Genomic DNA, 23,543 nt, shown 5'->3' on the forward strand with positions numbered 1-23,543 from the left:
GCTTGAATTGATCTGATATGATACTGGCAGCGATGACTCATAGATGTAATGAGATGGCTGAGCTAATGTGCCCCTGGTTGTGGTCACATTAGGGTTTATTAGGCTCCAGATGCTTTTTGAAGCAGCAAAATATAAATCCTTGAGAATGTGGAAAGGTGTGACACCCTAACCCAAATACATCAGGAGGCCCTGATGATTTAAAATTAGCTTATAGTATTTGGGGGGCTGGAAGAATTAGAGTTATGAACGGTGAACTGAAACAGTCAACCTGCTTTTATTGACCTACTTGGAGTTGATGTGCTGGAGCCTACAAGCAATCTGTTCCTAATCAAACACCATTAAGGCATTGTGTACGGAGTAAACACACAGACACACACACACACATACACATGCACAAATTCAGATGTACGCGCATACAGACACTATCAGGAGACTGATTCTTATGTAAAAGCAGCTCACATTTCACCAGTCCTCGTCCTATTTCACTGACTTATGATGAAACACAGACTCAGATGCGAGAATCCACTAATCACTGACCCTTCAAAAGCCCCCACATACTTATATGAACTATTAACTCCTTACTCTTTAAGATCTTGTGATCAGGGCTTGTTGTCTGTCCCCTGGTCAAAATGCAGAACTAAGGGTCATGAGCATTTATTGTTGTGACCTCAGGCTCTCAAACAGCCTGTCATAAAGAATCCTTTCACTGATGTTGTGTGTTTTTGTGTCATCTTCAAGTGTCATATGTTGGTTTCCAGTCACACTTGTGACACGGCTCCATCCATCAATCAGACTTTATTTCTATAGCACTTTTCATACAAACAATGTCCACTGATTACTTGGTTGGTCAGACAGTCCGCTGCTTTGGTCCTGACTAAAATAAATAAGCAAAGGGATTTTGTACAGACGTTTATAGTCCTCAAAGGATGAATTCCAATGACTTTGGTGATTCCCTGACCTTTCTTCAGGTCAAAAATGTACTATGTCCAATTGTTTGATTGATTGATTGATTGATTGATTTGATGTTAACCAAATACTTACAAAAATTAAATTAAAAACAGTTACCAAATTTTATCATGCTAACACCCTAAAAGAAGACGGCGAATATGCTAAAAATAACACTTGCTAAACATCGGCATGTTAAGCATTGTCATTGTGAGCATGTTAGCATGCTAATGTTAGCAGTTATCTCAAAGCATTGCCCTTTACAGTCTCAAAGAGCTGCTAGCATGGCTGTAGATTGTACATAATAACAAGGACTTTCTTACTTTATTATTACTACTTGCCGAGACGCAGTTGTATATGTATTATTGTCTTTTTCTTTTCATGGGCCAGAGACCTTCTGTATTTTGTGTGCGCATTGTGCCACATTTCTGTGACACAATTTTGTCTTGATTCTATCAACTTGCTTAAAAACGGCTGGACAGTGAGAATCACTGAGCAGCAAACTAAGGAAGGCATTACCTGCACTGACGTTTTTGTCCTACTGATTTGAAATGAATGTACACCAAATGAGATTTTAAAACTCTCCTTCTTCACTAACTTTGCTCAAGTGTCCTAAGTAAGGCCCTGAATCCCTGAAGGTGTGCCGCTCTGACGCTAACCCTCACCTCTGATCTCGTAGAGGAAGGAGTCACTTACATAAGAGAATTTCTCTATGGCGATACATAATGCATCACATTATCACTCTGAGGAGTTAACCCTCCTATACTTCCACAGAGGTTGCGCCACAGAAAAATGGCAAACAGCTAGAGCGGGAACATACTGTAGCTATAGCTGTATCTGATGGCTGCCGCTGCTCTGTAGCTGGAGGGGGAGCAAGCGGTGTAAAAATTAACTATGGCAGCCCTCACACTGATCCTCACACTTTGTTACTCTCTGTGTGACCCCTCTGCCTATTTGAATTGCAGTCTCTCTCACGGACAACTGCTGTCTAATGATGCACTCCTGCTGCTTTGTTTTCGCAAATCTCCTCTGTTTATTCAATTCTGTCGCTGTCTTGTGCCATATGGCAACAGGCCCCCGCTGCCTTCAAACAGTCATTTGCTCTGAAGGCCGCGACGTGAGGCTAATAGTGGAGCCGTTCTTCAGAAAGGAAAGTGACAAAGTAGTGACATTTTCATCTGCCGGACCCACTTTTTGTCTTTAATCTGCAATTAGAGTCGGGAACAAAATGGGAATCTTGTCTCTTTTTTTTTTTTCCATTATAGCTTCATATTGTAATAAGAAGGAGGGAAGAAGGGAGGGGGACGGGGAGCTCTACGTACCCCAGGCAATGATTCGGCGCTGTGTGAACTCATGGGGAAGACTGTTTAGAATCACTATATTCCTGTTTTTACTACTGTATCACTGGTCTTATTTCTGCATCTGCTGAGACTTGGATTTCCGCTTTCCTGGCCTGTGTAACAGCTGAAGTCGGAGCGCTGGAGATAAACGAGGCTGCACAGAGACCAGTGCCAAAATGAGGAAAGCACCAGCAATACTGGGATGTTTGCTAGGCACGGTGGGTGTTAGATGAAGATTAATTGGCATGCTATTCTCTCCTCATTTGTAAGACGGGAAAATTTAATGATAGATGACTATATTACAGGATCTGATGTGCTGAGAGATAGTACAAGGAAGTGTACAGTAGAGTGTTTGTGCGTGGTGATGAATGTGACCATTTATCATATCCCCTGATAGTTAGAGTAACACTGCACATGGAAAAATCCCAACAAAAAATTTGTCGTTCTGATTGCTCGTAGGCATGCCCCACAATAAAATCACAAATTTCTCTGAAAAGCACTGAACGTGCATATTAAGGGGGCGAGACAGACAGATGGCAGAGATGTCTGAAGTAAAGACTGAGCTAACATGCCAGGTATCTATAACAGGCAACTCTCATTAGAGATTTTGTCTGCAGTTCAGTACATGACAGGCCTGGCATATCTGGGATCTAAGTGAGCAGAGCTCCCAACTCCATGAGTTCTGCTACAACAAAAAGGAAGCTGCTCAGATTGTGTGTCTGAGCGTGTTTGCCAGAATGTCTGTTCTGTGGGAGGTGACGCTGCTGCAGCTTCTAAAACAAGAACTTCAAAACCTCAAGCTCAGCATGGTGGGCCTCATTTCAGCACCGGAGCAGCCTAAACCTTGTGACACTGGGACAAAGGAGGCTTCATTAGAGGATCCACACACATCTGCGGTGTGTGTGCACCTTAGATGACTGACACCCAGCTGGGGGGGGCAACAGAAGCGTCTTTGATTAACCCAGTGGGGGCATTTCAGTAGTTGTTTGCACTCGGCCTCATTTCAAACTTGTCTCCATCTTTTAACACATTCCTCCACAAAGTTGTCAGTTCAGCCCTCATCTGTATACTTACTTTAAAAGCCAAAACAACAGAAAAACTGTAAAAATATTTCTCATTGCAGCCTCCGTTCAGTGGTGTACAATACTGTTTATCTGCTAACTTGATTGCTTCATCGATTTGGTAAAACAGTGCCTTGAAAAAAATGAAGATTGTCCCTCATAACTCCATAAAAAAATTAAAAAAAAACCCAAAAGAACAGCAGCAACATGAGGAGCCTTGAGTATTAGTTCTGAAGGAGTTCAACTTAGAAGAAAAACAATTAAAAAATTTCAACACTGGGTCGGCTGAGTGGTTAGGACATGTTCCCCAAGGGGGTAAAATGCTCTGAGCAGCAAGTCCCTGGTTCGACTTCAGGCGGACCAGACCACTTACTGCACTCCCACACTCTCTCTCCCCACATTTCCTGTCTGTCTCCCCTTTCACTGTCAAATAAAGGCATAAAAATGCCAAAAAATGACTTGCATTAAATTTAATGTATGAAATACATATGAAATATATATAGAAGCACATTATGGGGTGTTTCATTTATTTCAAAGTAACACTGATTATGTATTGTAGTAATCTATAAGTATCATTTTGCTGGCTGTAATGCCTCTAAAACTCTTATTCTGACAGTGTAAGAAGAATCAAATCAAATAAAATCAAGAAGAACATGAGTGAATCTATTTTTGTTCTCTGGGCACCTTATTACTAAAAAATAGGGTAGTTAAAGTTAAGGTAATGTATTTATTGATCGCTACATATATCTAACTCTAGTTTAACACTGTGTATTTAAACACATATACCTGTACAGTGTATATTATTTCTTGATCTTTAATGTGAAGTTTTCATTTTCACAAAACATACCAAAAAAACACATTGGATGCAGTTACAGTAAGTAGCTGATGACTGCAACTGTGAATTGAGCCAAACATAATTTTTAAATGTATCTATTCAAACTTCATTATTCCGTGCATGACATCCCTCCGCCCTGCTCGAGCTGCTCTTCCTCTTTCCCCTTCCTCATCAACATGCAGGGCTCGTAGGTGCAAAAATCTGCAAGGCTTGTACCAATTAATGTGATTCTTGCTGCATGTTCGGCTTGTAAGGTTTAATCAAGGTGTTTGCCCTGAGCACATTGTGTTATACATGGTACATTTAGTAGGCCTCCCATTCTGACACTGAGTGCAATAGAGCTGATTATGAAAAGTAAGATTTCTAAAGAATAGTGATGGTGATTTATATTTCTGTCTGTCTGTGTGTGTGTGTTTCCTTTTTCAACAATAGAGGAAGTTATTTAGATATTAAACGTTAATTAAAAATACTAACAGTGGCCGATTCTATTCAGTCTCTTTTCAGTTTCTCTTACTGATGTAACGCTGCAGAGACACTATCAGCATGCAGATGCGTTTACCTTTCGGGCCACTCTGTAAAATGTATGCACTGCTCATACCTTAAGGGATTTACGATATAAGTGACCACCTGCCACATGGAAATGGAACATGTCACTCCTGAATAGTGTTGGAGGGATTTGTGTTTTTTATGAGCCGATACAATAAAACCTCCGGTGGAAACATCAAGCATGACAACAATATTTATAGACTGAATTCATCAATACACAGTTCGTGCGAACACGTGTTCAAATTTTTATCATTTCATTTCACACCCCGTCTGCTGTGTTATGTTTAAACAGCATTCAGGAGGCCTCCGATGGACATTTAACTCCCGAGCCTCTTTTAAAGCTTTTATATATATGAAAACAGCTCATTTGTGAGCCAGGACTTTAAAGCTGTGTGGCATTAAAACCAAAACAATCGGCGTAAACCTGCTAAAAAGCTCTGTAGAACTGAGGAGACACAGTAATTTAATCCATCATTGATATAAAAATATTAATAATGCAACTTCAAATGAAGAAATTAATTAATAATATATGCATGCAAATTAAATTGCAGTGCAGTTCTCATGTAGCTGTAGCTAAGAAAAAGCTATTGGTCCTTTGTAAAAGACCAGTGCTGGTTTGATACAAGGAAAAGATAAATGATTGATTTAGTTGCCAGTTGCACTGAACATGGACTCATGAGAACCAGTTTTGAAGGACAACACGGTTTTCTTGTTGCAGCTACTATTAGCACAGTAGTTAAGGCAAAACCAAATTTTTCTTCATATCTTATAGCGTAATTAGTGTACCCCAAATATTTCAAAGTGGTGTTTGTTTCTAGTTAAATTAGAAATTGTCTTTGGCTGTACTGTGGAAACTTTTTACTTTTAATGTTTATAGGATTTTCACTGAGAGATTAATTTATTATGTTACATGATAAAAAATAAGTAGGCTATGGGTTGGGTTACTTTTACAGAAGGAATCTAGTCATTCACATCACATACCTGAGGTTTGGGGAGCACTTGGCGAGCCTGACAAATCAGTCAGAAAGCGATACGCTAAGTGTGTTTCTACTTAACATGCCCGCTGCTTGATGGATGAATCCAACTCCCACGGGAACAAAGACCCAATCGCAACCCTTGCCCTGTGCCAATTGATCTCCCTCTTGTCCCCAGCAGCAGCAGGCACAGCGGCCGGCGCAGCCACCTGATTAAAGAGCGGTCATATATTTGATCACACATGTAACCGCATTCCTAATGAGCGCTCTGACTGATGTTGTGTGGCGTGCTAACCCCCGCAGCCACCTCTGGCAATATACCTAAAGTGCATATTTTGGCGACTGCAGGATGTTCTCATGCCTTTAAAAGACTTTGATGAATGCATGAGAGCATTAATAGGGTTCATCAATCATAGAGGTGTTGTAATCTCATGGTCGACAACGAGGCTGTCATCAGAACTGCAGATGAGCACTTCAGAGAGCGCTCCAGAGGAGAGCTTCTTCGCTTGCGGTCTATAATTAATTTGACAATATAAACTTTGTATATACGCAGCATATTAGTTATATCTGCTTGTGAGCTGAGACACATAGAAAGCCGTAACAGAAGGGGGAAGAGGAGCAAACAGCCGTGGCGAGATGCAACAATTTTCCAGTTTCTGACTTAAAACTTCAAGGTGAAAGAGTACTTGTAAATTAGCTATCATGTGCTTCCCTTAGCTCTCCCCACACTAGAGACAGATGTAAGGAGAAGATTGTCAGAAGGGGGGATTTTTCCTCTTGATGCACAGCTGTACCACCTTTTAGTGACCTCCTAGAAAGATCTTTTGGTTTTACTTGGCGGTGCCGGCCTTGAGTTGAGCATCATGATGTAGTGAGCCAAAAAGTTATTACTACACTCCCATTTTCATTCATTTACTCGGCCAAAACATGACAGAGGTGCAAATTAGATAAGAATTGTGTATACCGCCTCTGATATTAAACACCTTACATACACTGCGAAATCCATACAAGGACTAGGTGAATATGAATCAATCAAATCATCATTAAAATGAATTCTACCTTTTGAAATAATGTATTACTCCTTCTAGCCATTCATAAATATGTAAATGAACAGGCATCTTGTATGAAAATGTTATCGGTCTGTTGTAGAGTTTCCATCGCAACGTCTGTACAGGGGTCAGTGTGACTTGTTACAGCAATCCTAAGACTTCCGTGAAATTAGAATAAAAAAATTTTAAAAATCTGAGGAGAAATCCCTTTTTCTTCTTCTATCTGTTCAACCCGACTTTGCTCTGGTCTTATTTACTCTCACATTCGCAAAGTGCGTTTTATTATCTATTAGTATTTGCTGCTGCTGTGGCACATTTCCACACGGGGATCATTAATCCTTCATCCTTATCCAACTGTATATTATGTTGTTATCTTGTCAACTTTAGAGAGGAGTCACAACAGTCCAACCCTTTGGTTCCCTTCTTTTTAAATCGTAACAGCAAACCCTCAATTCATTTTGACACATCAGACTGTAGAGAAACGTGGACGTGGTTGCTACCGAGGCTGGCTTTTGTAACTCAAAACCATACTGCCAACAACTGTGTGGAGCCGGAATATACAACCTGAAACCCCGTCAATCAAAGCAAACACGCCTCCAAATAAGACTTATAATGTCCTGTTAATGGAAGAATAGATCATCCAAAATATAAAATTAGCTATCAAATCCCTGACTTCCTGTGGGGAATAATGTATTGACTTGTGTACAGAAAAATTGGGATCTTTCCCACCGTCTATTTTGGAGCCAGCTTTTAGCAGCTACAAAAAACTAAAGTACATCTTAATGCATTTCTGTCATAGTTGCTTTGATACAAATGCATGCACACTAGCATTAGGCCAAGAAAGCAACGCAACACACACACACACACACACACACACACACACACACACACACACGTAATAATTAAAAAAACTATATTTTGATTGTTTCACTGACAGCCTCGTCTTTCCCTGCTTAGCTCAGCCAATGTGTGTTCACAGCTTTGATGACACCACTCCTCTAAGTCATCGGGCTTTCCATTCAAGACAGCTGTGATCTAATATGAGTGACACACCGAGTATTCAGAGTAGTATTATCTCCAGGTGTATTCTAAGATGTTCTTTGATGCGAGGCAGCCTCCATTCTCTCCTCTGATCACAGTCATCTCAAGACAGATTAGTTGGCATCCGTCACAAAGACCGTACAGAGGAGCCTATGAGCTACAGCGGAGAAGGCAGAGCTGCAGAATAAGCTTCTTTACCATTCAGAGGTGTGATGTGGAAGGCGTCTGTTATATTAAGAGCGAAACAAGCAGCGCTACGGCTATTGTTTTATGATGTTGGAGACATCTAAATAGAAAGGAGGCTAGTCTGTGATCACATTAGCTTGTTCGGTATGTGATGCAAACGTCTTATCAGCTAAAGACACAACTCCACCATCACCATAGAATCAATGGGATGGACGTGCAGTAACCCAAAAAACATGCTCGGAAAAAAAAAGAAAAAAAGCAGGAAAAAGCTGAGAGAGAGAGAGAGAGAGAGAGAGAGAGAGAGAGAGAGAGAGAGAGAGCTTGAGGTGGTTTGATGACAGAGTGAGAGGATGGAGCAGGGGTAGAGAAAGACTAGAAATTATCACATGCATATGGAGCCAAATTGGTAAGGTCAACATGTTAGCTCATGCTTTAAATTTTCAGCGTAAATCCTATAAATGTGGTCGATTCTACAGAGTTATCGACTGCATTTTTTTTTTGTTTTTTTGGGCATTTGCAGAGTGTATACATGTGAAGTATTTGAACTACCTCATTGAGGTTCAGGGCACAACTAAAGCATAGATACACTGTGATAGGCACTTCAAAAAAAATCTAACTTTGACAAGTCAACAGAGATGAAATCATTGGAGGCCAATGAAAAATTCACACTCAGTAAAAATGCAGTAGCTGCTGCATTGATTTTTCTTTTTCTTTCATAAGACGAGCTTGGCAGCCGTACAATCATTAAGGCAGTTTAGTTCATCATTTGATAAACAAACCCCTTAAAAGTCTTGCAGAAATTATGTCTGCAATAACTAACATGCTTCTGTGCTTCCTTCACTTGACAGTTTAGATTTTGTGGGGGTGCAGCTGCGTCTGTCTGCTTTTCGTCAGAAGTAGTGCCAATGTGACACACAGCGTGATGCGCTCATCGCGTGGAGATGGCATTGGAGTGGCGTCCTCCGTTCCCCCAGCAGAGATTACAGTTGGGCCTCTGTAATAGCTCTGGCCGGGGAGGAGGATGACATGGCTCTTTGCATGCATGGGAAACAGCGTGTGGGTGAGAAGCATGGCACTAACATTACACAAAGTGGTTACTTACAGGTAGTAAGTGTAGGAGTGATAGGTTCTTCTGCCGAGTGGGGTGGTGGTAGGATTTAAGCAGTGGAGGAGGGGGGAGGGGATGGAATGAAAAGGAAAGAAAAAGTAAAAATATATTAATGTTTGAAAAAAGAGTAGAAATGAACAAAATCAGATATGGTGGCATACGTGGAGGTAAACTAGTGAACGTGAGGGCAAAGGTGATCACTTGGAGTCATGTCATGCTTTGCGAGGGGGGGGGCGAGAGGGGGGAGGGGCCTCAATACAGTACAATACAAAAACTCTAGTTAAATTCATATGGAGCTAGTCTGCAGCATGAGATTGCAAATCAGAAGCAACCAGATTGTCGCTAAACAACCCCGCCCCCCACACACACACACACACACACATTTTTCTTTTGTGAACACATAATTCTATCCACCTATAAAAATTACCATATCTGACCTCCAAGGCTGAAACTTAATGAGTGGATTGAATGTCTAAACACAACTCCGATTCCCTGTTGGTAACAATAAATTACACAAAATTCAACCAATGAAGTCGTCTCCATCTCTGGTTTGATTAAGGCTAATTGAAAACAATTCCATTTGTGTGTGCTGATGATTTTCACACCCACCCACTGATGGCTGTTCTACACAGACAAGGCCCTGCGGTAGTAAATGAAGATTCGTATATTACTGTCAAAAATAAACACGGAACACGGTGATCTTATTAGTACACAACTAAGCCTTCCCACTCAGTTACATGTGCTTCTTCATCTACTGTTCTGACCTTTATTCTTCATTTCAAGACAATCAATCTAAAATTAAATGGGAGAAAGTACAGTAAAGTACAGCTAACACACACTAAGTTTTTACTGGAATTTTCTTTTTTTTCGTCCTAGCATTTGACAAAGGAAATATTAAAAGGAACAAAAATCTCTGCAGAATCTGACACTGTATTATTCCAAGCCTTGGTGTGGACAAACGGGGGGTTGATATTTGCTGAGCTTTAGCTCCTATGATTGCTGGGATATGTACAGAAGACCTCTCTCCAGTATGAGGTCCAGGGCTAATGTAAACTTAGCCTCCAGCTACGCGGCCATCCTTTTTTCTTTGAGTCTTTCATCATATTTTCTTTCTCATCTCCTCCCTGCCTCATCCCATACCACAGGCCTCAAAAACATTTCTTTCCTATTCCCATTCCAACGTCATTGAAGCGCTGCGCATTTGTTTGAGGGTGCCGTGGAAAGGGATTAATTTTTCATGGCACACTGTATCTCATGGTTGTAAACAGCCTTAATGGGGCGTATCAACATAATCAAATTAATTATTTACCACGATGCTGACAATACTACTGTTTGAGGGAGGAATGTACAAAATGACAGAAACAGAAACTACTTATTTGTGAGCACTCTGCAACCAAGTTCAACCTCCTCTTCCACAAATGTGAATCAGTATTTCAACGAGTAAGAAAGAAAACGCTTACCTTTTCTTCATGAGGAGTACGACTCCTAAGAAGATGATGACGAAGAGGAGGATGCCGGCGATGACCCCCGCGATCTTCACAGTGTGGTCGGTTTGTTTTTCCGGCTCCACCGCGTCAGGTTTGTGAGTGGCTGCTCCTGGAAAACATCACAATGCATATAGATCAAACAGAGAAAGTGTAATTAATAGAACAGGGTGTTTGACTGTTTGCTATTGTTCTGCATGAACCTAACAGCACAGAAGACGTCTATATTTTCAGTGTTTCCTCTTATTGATTTTGACTGTGTGGAGGACTGAGGTTGATTAATCAATACACTGATATTCTGTGACATTCTGTGGACCAGAAATATCAATACACGTTTATTGGCTCAAAGTAATGTTTATTTCTGAAAGTAAAAGTCTCCCTATTGTCCTGGAGACTCCACCTTTAGCTCCGTCCTCAGTGGCCATCAGCGCTCTGTGGATGGAGCTGCACCGGGAGAGATAAGTGCGCACCATCTTTACCCTTGGTTAATCATGTTTGGGGCAAATGGTTTGCTGGGCTGTAGAAAAATGTACGATGCAGGACGGGAAAGATAATACCCAAGAAGATAAAAAAGCCTGAAATAACCAAAACATTAAATATCAGCTCGGGCGGAGATAGCCAACAACCAGAGAAAAGAAGTGAGAGGGAGAGGATGAAAAAAAAAAAGGAAAAAAAAAGAGCAGCTTGTTTTAACAGCATCTGCTCCCTGGGAAGTGATAAGAAGCAGTCTGAGGAGGACAACGTTGCTGGAATCACAACTGTCCACCTCAACAACGCCATTATTTCTTGTCACCAGGGGTAAATTTAGAATGATAAATTGTTATGTCAGACAAATCTGTTAGAGCGAGCTTCCTTCACTCCTCAGCGTTGCCATTTTCTCTCCCTATCAAAAAAAGGTAAATATCCATCCCAGGGTGGTGGTGACATATTGTTCTTGCACTGCTGTGCTGTTATCAACGGCCGTGCCTTTATTTACATATCGGTTTTTAAAAGGCAGAGCGGTGGAGGATTTCACAACTGGTGACACATTAACAATCACGTCTGGACTGATGGAGTTGACCCCCCCCCCCCCCCCCCCCCCCAACATACTGTTACAGGCTAATCCTACCGAAATGCTGTCAGAGACACATCTCCATTTAAGTGTCGAGAGCTGTTGCGTTCAATATTCTTCCATTCAAGCCTGAGAAAACTTTTCACACCCAACAAGTGGAAGCCGAATTTTGATTGTTAGATGCTACGCTGCTGAAAATTCTCCAGATCTTCACGGTGAGCACTTCAGCATCCTTTTGTGTGTTTACAGTTGTCACAACTGCAGCTACCAACCACTTAATCTCCCAGAAATAATGAGAAATATTCATGAAAGGGGATTAACTCCTGTCAGAAATCTCCAACATTGACACATCAAATGGCAAATGCACCTCAAACAGGTCTTTCATGTCCAGTAATGCTGAGAAGATGAAGGCAGAAGACAACGGCTGCAAGTCTTTGATTTAATCTCACTGACTTTATGCAAATAGCAAGACAATAAACAAAAAAAAAACAAACAAACAGAAAAAAACAAAAAAACAATCACACACATGCAATATTCCACTTGTTTGTTTTCCCTCTTGAGGGAATCGTCAGTATGGCCGCCACATTAAGCACCAGGTTGTGGACAGAACAACGGAGATGGTCAGAGAATGTGCAGGATGCTACGGGTCTGACCTGTTAGTTGGTTGTCGCCGGCTGCTGGGGCGATGCGGATGTACGGGGTTGTGAGCTGAGTCACGAGTATGGCGGCTGAGTATAGTCAGTGGATCCAGGATGGCATGCAAAAGAGAGAGGGGGGGGAAGAGAGAGAGAGAGAGAGAGAGAGAGAGAGAGAGAGAGAGAGAGAGAGAGAGACCACACTGAAGCTGAAAACGGCACCATCATGCAACACTGAGGCAGAAAAAGACAACCGTTACAGAATTAGACAGCTTTTCTTCCGTCAAGTCACACAGAAGTTTGTATGTCCGTGAGCTTAATGTGGTGCATAAAAATGTGCGCGCCCCCCCCTCCTCAGGTGATGAATTGATCCTATGATCCCTCCACTTCTAGTATATGCTATTTGACTTCAGCCTATTGAGCCATGTAGACGGAGATATCTGGAACTCCGCAAGAAATCCATAGTGGAGCTGCATGCAAACTCCACAATATACGAGATTGTTGGGGCGTGTGACAGGACCTCCCACGGCTCAGAACAGAGTGTGACTGGGGCTCCCTCTGGCCTTATCAATTCTGCTCCCCGATCAATGGTGCTTAGACTTCATCACCCCTAATGTGTGGAGCAGGATGCACAGGCAGCATAGCTAAGTACCTACAGACCTCGGTGGGCGCACAAGCTGCCTCCCAGTCATGGAAAAACACATGTTCTTGATCAATCTATTGACCAGATTCACGTGAAGAGCATATCACGCACGCTTGTCTTTTAAGGCGACTACACTGAACCCCGAACCTGTTTCTACTGTGTTATTTAAAGAGGAGTGAGGCTAACATGTGGGTTGTCAGTATATATGGATTTCAAACATGTTCATTTTGTTAGTTCTCAGAAGTCAAATGCGAGTCGTGTTAGAAACGTCCCCGTTCACACAGTCTGATGCGGCCCTACCTTTGGTGGCGACTCGAACACAGTCGATCTTGGTCTCCTGCACAAACAGATAAATCAAAAGGAGGAAAGGGGGGAAGAGGAGGAAAGAAAAGGAAGAGGATCAGAGATCATTATAACACACATGCACAGACGTGAGACGCACACAAAGGCGCACTTTGGGCGGCAACAACACCTATCCAAGAACCCGTGGTTACAACAAAAACAGCTCGACCAGCTCCATGCTGTCCCCTATCATCTGTTGAGCTCAATGACTGTGACACAAAACGCAGTTAGGCGAGAGGGCCCATAGCACAGATTAGTGGTGCTGAGCTGCTGATTTGTCAGCCAACAGCGATCTGTCGGCAGCCTGCAGCTCAAGGTGGTCAGCCACTGTGGAGAAACCAGAGCCCTGTGACAAGCGACACCAGCCCAGCATGCGGGGCTCCAAAATGACACGTCAGGGAGCCTTTCTGAATATGTAATGGAGTTTCAGCTCTGACAACAGCCTTCAACAACATGAGAAAAAAAAACCACTCACACACGCGCACACACGCCTCTCGCTGTTGTCAGAGAAGTTTCTTGTCAACAATGGTCTAGTGAACAGGAAAAAGGACACAGACAGGAACAGGGAGGCAATGAGTAATACAACACAAAAGACATGAGTGCTGTGTCCCTGTGTGTTGACCCAGCCAAGCTGTCCAACGAGCAACGAGCACACACGGGAGAGACAGCATTTAGAGACCATGAGGGGCATAATGAAGAGAAGGAGGGAGGAGGAAAAAACATCAACATTCATGCGATCCTGGGTGCATGTGCGTCGCCATTACCGCAGCTTTTAAGCTGTCAGATGGTCCTTTTGTTAAAGGCGGCATTACAAGAAGTCATATTAGATTTTGATTTGAATAAAGGGATAAAAAAAACAAATAAATAAAATCGAGGTATGGATGGCACTCACCTTCTCTAAGTGCTAATTTTGTTTAAGAGGCCCACACAAAGCACTCCAACATCATTAGACATTAATTAAAGCTTGCAGTTTTATCCACTGACAGTGATGGCTTAATGAAAGAGAGTGCATTTGGCCACTGTAAATCAAAACACAGAATACAAAAAATGATGTGAGAAATGTCTCTATCGCTGAGACGGAGCTTTCTGCTGTGTCAACAAGGGACTCTTTCATTTTGTTTGTTCAAGGAAGAGTATTATCAACACAATTCATACCCCTCACCCACTCGCCCCGGAAAGTTTCAGACCGCCAGTGCTTTACTCTCAAGAGCAAACTCGCTAATTGCATTCGGCCCTGCCTCACGTGTTATTTCTGTTGCCTCCTTAAGGACGTGCTGGTGTTTCTCAAGGAGGCTGTTTACGGTGATTCTCATTCAGGACCACAATCGGTGGGGGCTCTTGAAGCGGCCGCTGAGCTGTCGGCAACGCTGGCTCTGCGGAGGGAGGGCCCCGGCCAAGTGCCACTCGATGACAGGGGCTGCGACCTGCACGATTGGTAACCCTGTTGTTGTTGCCTGCCTCCCACACTTAACTGCCGCTGCGGCGACTGCCTCCCTTAAATGCCGTTGATCAGAGGCTCGTCTGGCATTTGGCATAAAGCTCCATTGGAAAAGGCAGGAGGAACGGGGGCCACGGTAATGGAGGGAAAGAGCATGTCACTGCAGAGAGCTGCGCATTCCAAGCTTGACCCTGCTGGAGCCTATTAAGAGTGCAGACAGTGGTGTCGGAGCACCACCCCAACAGAGCTCTGACATGTCTACCAGAGGCCACATGCGATCGTGCCGCTGCGTGCACGTGTCTGCCTGTGTGCTCAGTTACTGTGTAGAGTCGGTTCTGCGCTCAGTCACTTTGTCAACAACTCCTTCAGTCAGCCTTTCACTCTCATTAAACCATATTTTCAACATTTTTAAAAGACGATGTTACAGTAAGTCAAATACATGTAGTTACTCCACTACATTTGTTCGACAGTACAAGTACAATAAAGCGTAATATGTCCCTATGAATTATAGTGGAGAACAAGTATAAAGTTAACACACTAAAGAAAAAGGAAAAGAACCTCAACATTTGATTTGATAAATGTACTTTGTTACTTTCTAAAGCGAACACACAGTTAGCAGAATTTCAACACTTTCTCATTTGGAGCCATGATGAAGTGCAACTAACTCAAATGATATGGAGAAAATAAAAAACTTGAGAAACACCCACCCCGTTGGCTGTGCTGACAGCCTGGTAATAGATGCTGTAGCTCTTCTGGGGCAGCAGAGGGGCGTTCCAATAGCCGTTGTAGGTCTTGTTGTCCCCCACAGTGAAGGGCTGGGGAGAGTGGATGCCGCCGGCGGGGAACTGAGCAGTAAAGTAGTACTGCGAGTTTAGGAGCGTGGCGTTCTGGAAGTGGATGGGAACTGGGTAGCAGCGCAGGATTTCTGCTGTGCCTCGTGCTCTGCGTGGACGTTCCTCCTCCACCACCACCTGGTACGCACTGCAAACCAAGGGACACAAACAGAGTTAACAGACTCCAATCGTAGAACGCCGCTGCCAATCCTGGCAAAGTCTCTGTTTTTGCCGCTTTGCATTACCAAGTGTAAAAATGGCTTCGATGTGACAGGCACTGAAATGCATGTGCTCAAAGCTCCAAAATCTCAGAATACAACGAGGCTCAAGAAACTCTTCTTTATTTAGATGTGGGATAGAAGTTGTTAAAGGTTTTAAATCCAGCTACTAAGATATAATACATGATCACGTGCACGTCCTCTCATATACGTAAGACATTTTGAAACCTTTCTCAGATTTCTTTTGGTGTGTACAAGTTAGAAAACAAGCTGCAATTGATTGGCTTAAGCAGCGTTACACATGGGGACAAGCAGCTACAGGAAGTGTCGGTGACTGAAACTTTTACCAACAGCATCGCATGACTTTGTTGATAAAACGATAAAAGTGTGTTCGTAAAAACGCTTTGAAACGTCACTCGACGAAGTGGACTCACATTAATGTACCTGTGGTCACAAACAACTTATCTTTCTTAAATTAACAAATTAAAAATTCATTTTTGAAATCTAAGTGAGCAGGATGAACTCAAGGGACACAGGACAGGGCCTGACGTTATTTGCTTTTTCATTATTCAACAACTGAAAAGGTTAACGGTTCTTTCCATTTCCTCTCCACCCGAGCCCTGTGTTTAGCTAGATCAAAACTGCAGCCCTCTGTGCCTCTGACAGAGATGACATTGTCTCTGAGCCGACCACTTAGCTCGAGGGGGAGACTGACTGTCTTATAGGCGTTCATGTTAGTATGCATCTCGCATCCACCTGTTAAATCTATTGAGTCGCTGAGTGACAAAGAGTCTGTTTACAGCTGCCACGGAGAATAACCAGCCATGATTGGGGACTAGTGTTCCATTTCCAAAAGAGTCACACAGACAACAAGTTATTATCACAGAAGACTGAGCACAAGTTGCACTGCTCAGTGAATGAATGCATGAATAAATGTGTGAATGAATGAATGAATGAATGAATGAATGAATGAATGAATACTATGATGTGACGTGCTCTGGTGCTCTAGTTCTGGAAAGCTGATTTCTGATTTTACAAATGAAAAAAATAAAATTGTTGAAATGAATCTTTATCTAAAAAGTTATCCTGCAACAGTTTTGACCATTAGTAGCACTATGGAGCAATTTTATAAGACGTGCTTCCGCATGCACATCATCCATGATACAATCCGTTTTGCTCGTATCATGCATGTGCATGAGGACATACTCAGGCTCTCAGCTACTGTACAGGACATTATTAGAGCGGAGTTTGACATAACTCCACAGGCTCATTCCTTATGACCGACCATGCAAATCGGCACGATGTGGAGCTCATGGGGATCCGTGCACTCTACGTCACTCGTGCTCTCATGGATCTATAATGTATGGCAGTTCAAAGCTTTGATGAATCGGAATAAAGAAAATTCTTTGAAACTCCACTGGATGTTGACGTCAGTTCGAGAGCAATTTTTCACTTACGTAAATTCATAATTTCCTTGCTTTTTCTTAAAATCTTGAATATAATGCAGGTACTTGATCGCTAGCATTTAGCAATCATGTTTCATTAGCTGAAAAATACGTGACCTCAAAATAAGTCCTCGCCAAACAAGAAATAAATTCAATCACGCTCATGTACACTGCTCTCTTTGTGAGTTTGCGTTTTCAAAACAGTTTGCCAATTTATACATCTATTTTGCAAACAGCCATTATTTCAGTCATTGTGAACCATTCATATCTATCTAATGTAAAAATGAGTGGGCAAGGCCGGGCAGGATGTGGAGCTTGGATGACCCTGAACATTTTTTCCTATCCAGCATTATTAGAACAACAAGTGGGAAAAAAATAACTTTGTCTAAAAAAAATGTGCACTGCATCGGCTGTACCCTTAAGCTGTATTGTGGCAGTGCAAACAACCCTGGAGATGATCAATTGTTCCCTGCGGTTGGTACTGGATGATTAAGTGTCCCCTTGTGTGTACAGCATATGCTCTTTAACCCTATAGTTTATCATAAGATGCTTGCAGTGTCATTAGAAAATCCCCCTTTGCTCCTATTGGGTGTGTCCCAATTCCTCCGAGCTCTCCTGTTTAGTGCCGGGTTGGGAGGTGATGAAATATTTAATCCTGCAGAGAGTCTGCAGGAGAAATCAGCCTTTAATTACTGTTCCCTACTGAGAGCAGAGGTCAAAGGGCAGGTGGAGACGGTACACGGGAGCCACTTAAGTAGCTCCAGAGCAGCAGAGAAATGAGCGATGAGGCTGTGTGGAGGCCGGAGTCAAAACACTGCAGATCTGATGTCATCATGGTTTGATGAGTATGACAATAAGCGTTGTAAGCCGAGAAAGACTGACTGACTCCGGCATGACTTGTGGCCACAATAAACTACGGAATGACTAACAATGATTTTGTTTTCATTTCGCTGTGGAAACGTACACTCACTCACATCTTGCTCATATTGGTACTTTATATTCCAAATCAATCTGCAGATAGTGAAATAAAAACAAAAGCTGGCTCCCCCCGGGTGGCTCCTTATGATATGATGATGTGGCTGTGCCATGACTTAATGATAGACACAGTATGAATGGGACTGGTTTCCTTTCCTCAGGCAAAATACCAAGTGCCAAAGGCTATGAGGCTCCAAGGGTAAGAACTCCTGTAATGTGGAAATCTAAACCACTGTTGCACTTCTACAGAAAATTCACTGCAGCAAGAAACTTAAAAACTTGCTCACAATGAATTTGCAATTTAATAAAAGTGTTTTGTTCATCTTTGTAAGTGATAGAGACTATAATATCTACTTTACTGGTTTTCACAAGTATTTTTCAGCAGTAAGTTGCTGTATGCTTATAAAATATTAAAGCGGCACCATTCCTCTGTGTCTGAAAAATATACTATTTTCACCTCCTCCTGCCTGCATGTAAAAAGTAAAACTGACTCATGAATTGAAAGCGCAGTGATTCCTTTTATTTTTCTGTAATTACTGCTGTCATGCTAATGTGCCTTTGAGCAGCTGACACCTTGTCTCCTCATGCTGAGTTCACAATTTACAGTATGAGTCATTTTGACAGACCAGAGTGATTTAGTCATATTCTTGATTTAATATGACACGAATGAGCAACGAAATAACAACAAAACAACAGATGAACAACAGTGGCTTGATAGCAAGAACAAAACTTCCTTTGTAGCTGGTGTTTTATTTGATCTGATACCCGCCAGAGGATTGTAAGATTCTTACATTCACACTGATGATGATTATCTAGTGATGGTGGAACTGTTCAGATCACTTACTGAAGCAAAAGTAGCAATACCACAGTGTAAGAGTACTCTGCGTTCAAAATGTTACATCCGATATAGTACAAATGTCTTAGCAATAAAAAGTATAAAAAGTACAAGTTCTCAAGCAGAATGGTCTCTGTCAGCGTCATATTAATATATTACTGGATGGTAATCGAGGCGCTATGATATGAGTGGTGCTTTAATGTTGTAGTTGTTTAAGATGGAACTAATTCAAACTGTTTCTCAATACTATTAGTGACTGGTAGTTTTATCTATTGTATTCTTGTTGTAGTTAAAACTATTGTAACTGATCATCCATCCATCCATTAGCAATACTATTGGTCCTTAGAGGGTCGTAGTGGGGGCTGGAGCCAATCCCAGCTGACAATGGGCGAGGGCGGGGTAACACCCTGGACAGGTCGCCAGTCTATCACAGGGCTTTCACTGTTCGTGTTTGCTGTATTTTGTGTTTAAAAATCCGACATGAAAAAGTAACTCGCTGTCAAATATATATATAATAAACAGTACATTCTTTCTTTCAGAAATGTAGTGGAGTAGAAGTTTCGAGTAGCAAAACATTCAATGGTAAATGAAATCACCCCTCCCACCCATCCACCCACCCACCCACCCTGCTGAGATCCTCACCGTCTATCCCTGAGAAGAAGATGGAAAGACACAGAGAGAAAGAGGAACGAAGGCAGATGCTGTACGGTAAGAATGGTGTAAGCTGTTAAAAGTGGTCTGCCAGAGGGGGCCGGTGGAGCAGACCTGTATTCCTGCAGTAATGCTGCAACCTGAGCTGACACCAATTAGGCCTCCTCCAGCCTCGCTGCCCGATAGATTTCAGCTCTGCCGCCATGTGACGCCAACCAATTATGGCGGATTGACTCGGAATCGACTGGATTGTGACCTGAAACTCAGATTTATTTTTCATGTGGGCTGATAGGGGGAGAACTGCGGGCTGTTTGAGCAGATGAGGGAAGGGGTATGGGGAGCATTTCAATCACCGTCTCTCTCTCTCTAATGCTAATCGGTTGGCTCTATATGCCTATATGTCTGATTTAAGAGCGGTTGTAAGTAACACACTTCTCCTGACCCAGCATCCTTCCTCCTTGCCTCTACCTTCTCACTCTTTATATTTCCCCGGTGTCCATAAGGCTATAAAGCAAACAAATTAGAAGGCGCCATAGATTACATTTGCCATTAAATCGTAAAAAGCATTGAGTTGTGTCACGTTTAGGCACAGCTATTAGCGTTTGCTATGCCGTGATCAAAGAAAGTTAGTGCTTATTTTAGAACTGTAGAAAATCACTTAACTGATTTCAGGCCATGGTTGAGCACAGATAATCTGATGCTACAGGGAAGAAGCTACACTGGAACTCAGTTTCCTCAATATGCTACTTGCAAGGCAGGAAACTGCTGTATTTTATAGCTTCTTCTGTTTATGTACATGTGTGTGAGCTTGCTCAAGGCAAAGGTTATGGCAGGAAAGGGCTGATTTAGTGGTTTGAATGATAAGGGAAGCATCTCAAATCATTTATTTCTGCAGAAGCATGTAAACATTTATTTCGATGCTACGGAGTGAGGAGGCGTATTCTGGCCCTGACGAGGGGCCATTGCAAACATTAGTTTAACACGACATGACTGATAGACAGTTCACTAATCCTCTTAAAGGAACAGTGTCCCCTCTGGTAAAAACTGTTCCCGGCTACGCGTGTCGTCCCCAGAGATTAGAAGCCAAATCCAAGTTGGAAATGTTATACTGATTAGCAATTACACAAATATGACAAATTGACTGCCTCCCTCACCAGTGACACGTCTGCCCAGATCTGTCTAAAATATGATTTGGCTTCAGCATGACCGCAGGATGCTGGAGTGAAACGGACGTTTGTCGTCTGTTATGTTTTGCTTTTCTTATTTCTTTTTTTTTTTCTTATTTTTTTTTTTTTTATTACAAACCAGCACTATCGTGTCATCTTCCAGCGAGCTCCCCTTCCTGTATTACAGCAAAACATCTGCTGTTTGAAACTCAAATGTCTGGAGCTCCATTACCTCCCAAACCCAATCAGCGTGCAAGACTGCCTTATCAAATCAAGCTTCATGCTGCTCCGCTCTGTAGTGCTGTGTGTTCTCCCTTGTCAAATCCCTATTTCATAGGGGCTTTAAAACTGATTTCCTAAAGTATTCAATTTCAAAATGAGCTACCCACCGCTCCAGGAAAGCGATGGCTAGTCCTGCAGCAGCAACGGCCTTAATCTAACTGCGGTGGGAAATTTCAAGTCATTGGTTGACAAAATGCAAACTCTTCAATAGATTGACTGGATCAGCTATGTTTACTCTTTCCAGGACTCCCGGTCCTGAACATTTTGGAAAACATCTCTTAATATGTGCCTGGACTGCAAATGACACTTAGTCATGCATCTCAACACTCTAACCCAAAGCAGATTAGAGACGTTGTTGCTTGGGAAATTCAGATGACTACATTTATCATTACTGGCCAGACAGCAGATCCCCGACAGACCGCCTCACTCCACTCCTCTGAATGGGTGCTACTTTATAGTCACCTTAAATTTTCAAAGGCATCGTGTGTCACTCCGGGCGGAGGTGGAAAACACCTTCAAACGCCTGCCATATCTCGTCTTGGGCCTGCATCGTAATCTCCCCTGTTTGCTGCCCTCCGCCACCTCCTTTCTTTTGCAATTCATATTTTTCGAGACACCGGGCACACACATGAAGGCGGGTACACTGGCCTTTATGTCCTGCGAGACTTGAGAGAAGTGAGGAGGCGGGAGAAGAAATGTGTACCTGAAAACCTCCAAAGTTCAGATATGGAGAGGCTCTGCTGTGATCAAAGGATGCCTCAATTAGTTGTGAGGTGTGGTTGCTCCATGTACTGAACTCCGCTGATGAATGGTGATGAATTTTTTTAATGGATTAACTTGAGAGACTCATTAAACATATATGATCCTTAAAACTAAAATGTCTGTATCAAAACACACTATTTTCTCTTTATTTAACAAGGACTCGGCGTCCAAAGAAAGGATTATGTTATGAAGCATTAGCGCACGTTTACGTCTCAGCTCAGTCAAACAGAATGAAATGGGTCTCAAACTAAAGTTTATATCTTCAAATCTCTCCAAATCTCTTTCATCTGCTCCTGAGGTGAGTATGCTTTCCAACAATAAACAAAAGAGGAGCCCAGCATGCTAATTAATGGAAGCTCTGATTCACGGCACTCTGTTAATTATAATTAAGGGTTTGTAATTAGCCCACTAAAAGAATGGCAGGCTGAGTAAGGCCTTCTGAATTGTACCTGCGAGAAGATTAAAAACCGAACACGCTGTCTTTCTTGCTCAGGCCTCTCCGCTTTGGCGCTGGGGCATTAATCTGGGCAGCCGCACATATAGTAAACATGAGCTGACAAGCCTGACTAAAGATCTCCAGGCTGTAATCTTTAAAGGACTCAGATGAGTTGATAGTGTAAAATTGAGTTTTACAGCAAGAACAAGTGTTTATCACTCCTCATATGAAGAAGTTAACCCACTCTCTCAGGGTCCCGGTTTCTGAGAGCACAAGCTGTCATAGGCCAAGAACATAAACTGGTAATAAAACAACTCATAAAATAGACCTTTTTTACATATTGGAATGGCCAATTCAGTACGCACCGCTAACTCCCACTGCTGGCCTAGAAAGGATGTAGAAAGGCACTTGTCTCCTCAGATGTAAATTAAGTTGACAGTTCTTCTTCTAACCTGCAACCATGGAGCTACTGTATGAAGGAGTTACACAGACGAATCCCAGTGAAACCTACAAGTGGGAGCTGCAAGAGCTGCTCTCATGGACACGCTCCCTCACTGGCTTCCCACTGCAATAGTTTGTTTTATTTGATGGGGCAACCCGGCCGAGCAAGAAGCACATTAATGCACCTCAAAAGCTTTTTCTCTGTTCCGCCGAACTAAAGAAAAGTAATTTCATGGAGTGGTTTTAACATTTGGGGAAATGTGTGTATTTGCAGAAGAGCTAAGAATCTCAATGCCAAATCATATGACGCTACATCTGTCAACCAGTACCCATAAAAATAACAAATTAACACGTTCTACCATTAGTGCTGACAGGTGGATGTTTGGACAGAGCTGGGCTAGCTGTTTCCCCCCAGCCTTAATGCTAAGCTAAGCTAATGGTCTCCCGATCGTAGCTTCATATCTAATGAAAACATGAGTGTGGCGTCAATCTTCTCATCTAACTCTTATCGAGGAAGCTAACAAGCTCAAATGCAAAACTATTCCTTTAGAAAGGTGTAGAAATGTAAACTCCAGAACATCACACTGTCAACCAATGTTGGGAAGCATTATTAGGCAAGAACAGATGAGATTAAGGATTTAAGATAAACTTGAATTGTCAAGAAATTTAAGCACTTTTTCTTTACCTTATTCCTCATATTGTAACTTGCTTTAACAGCAATCATACTGTCATCGCAACAATTTAATTAAAAAAAGAAAACAAACAGAAAAACAAACAAAAAAAACACTTACTGAAAGACCGTTAATACTGCATGAACTGAA

General features: G+C 42.3%; 1 protein-coding gene across 9 annotated transcripts in view; it reads right to left on the reverse strand.

Annotated features, from left to right (window-relative positions):
- Positions 1-23,543, reverse strand: part of LOC130179264 (receptor-type tyrosine-protein phosphatase mu-like) — a 149,780-nt gene that overhangs the window by 41,576 nt on the left and 84,661 nt on the right. For 5 of the 9 annotated variants that reach the window (XM_056392143.1, XM_056392140.1, XM_056392139.1 and 2 more), the window contains exons 12-16: positions 15,386-15,659; positions 13,199-13,235; positions 12,274-12,348; positions 10,546-10,681; positions 9,080-9,109 (exon numbers count right to left, since the gene is read on the reverse strand). In XM_056392143.1, coding sequence (XP_056248118.1) covers positions 9,080-9,109; positions 10,546-10,681; positions 12,274-12,348; positions 13,199-13,235; positions 15,386-15,659 — 552 coding nt within the window. The remainder of the gene's footprint in view (positions 1-9,079; positions 9,110-10,545; positions 10,682-12,273; positions 12,349-13,198; positions 13,236-15,385; positions 15,660-23,543) is intronic. The other 4 variants (XM_056392145.1, XM_056392144.1, XM_056392142.1 and 1 more) reach the window with 2 other exon arrangements.

Source organism: Seriola aureovittata, chromosome 12 (assembly GCF_021018895.1).
Source record: "Seriola aureovittata isolate HTS-2021-v1 ecotype China chromosome 12, ASM2101889v1, whole genome shotgun sequence".
In the NCBI taxonomy this organism is placed as follows: Eukaryota; Metazoa; Chordata; class Actinopteri; order Carangiformes; family Carangidae; genus Seriola; species Seriola aureovittata.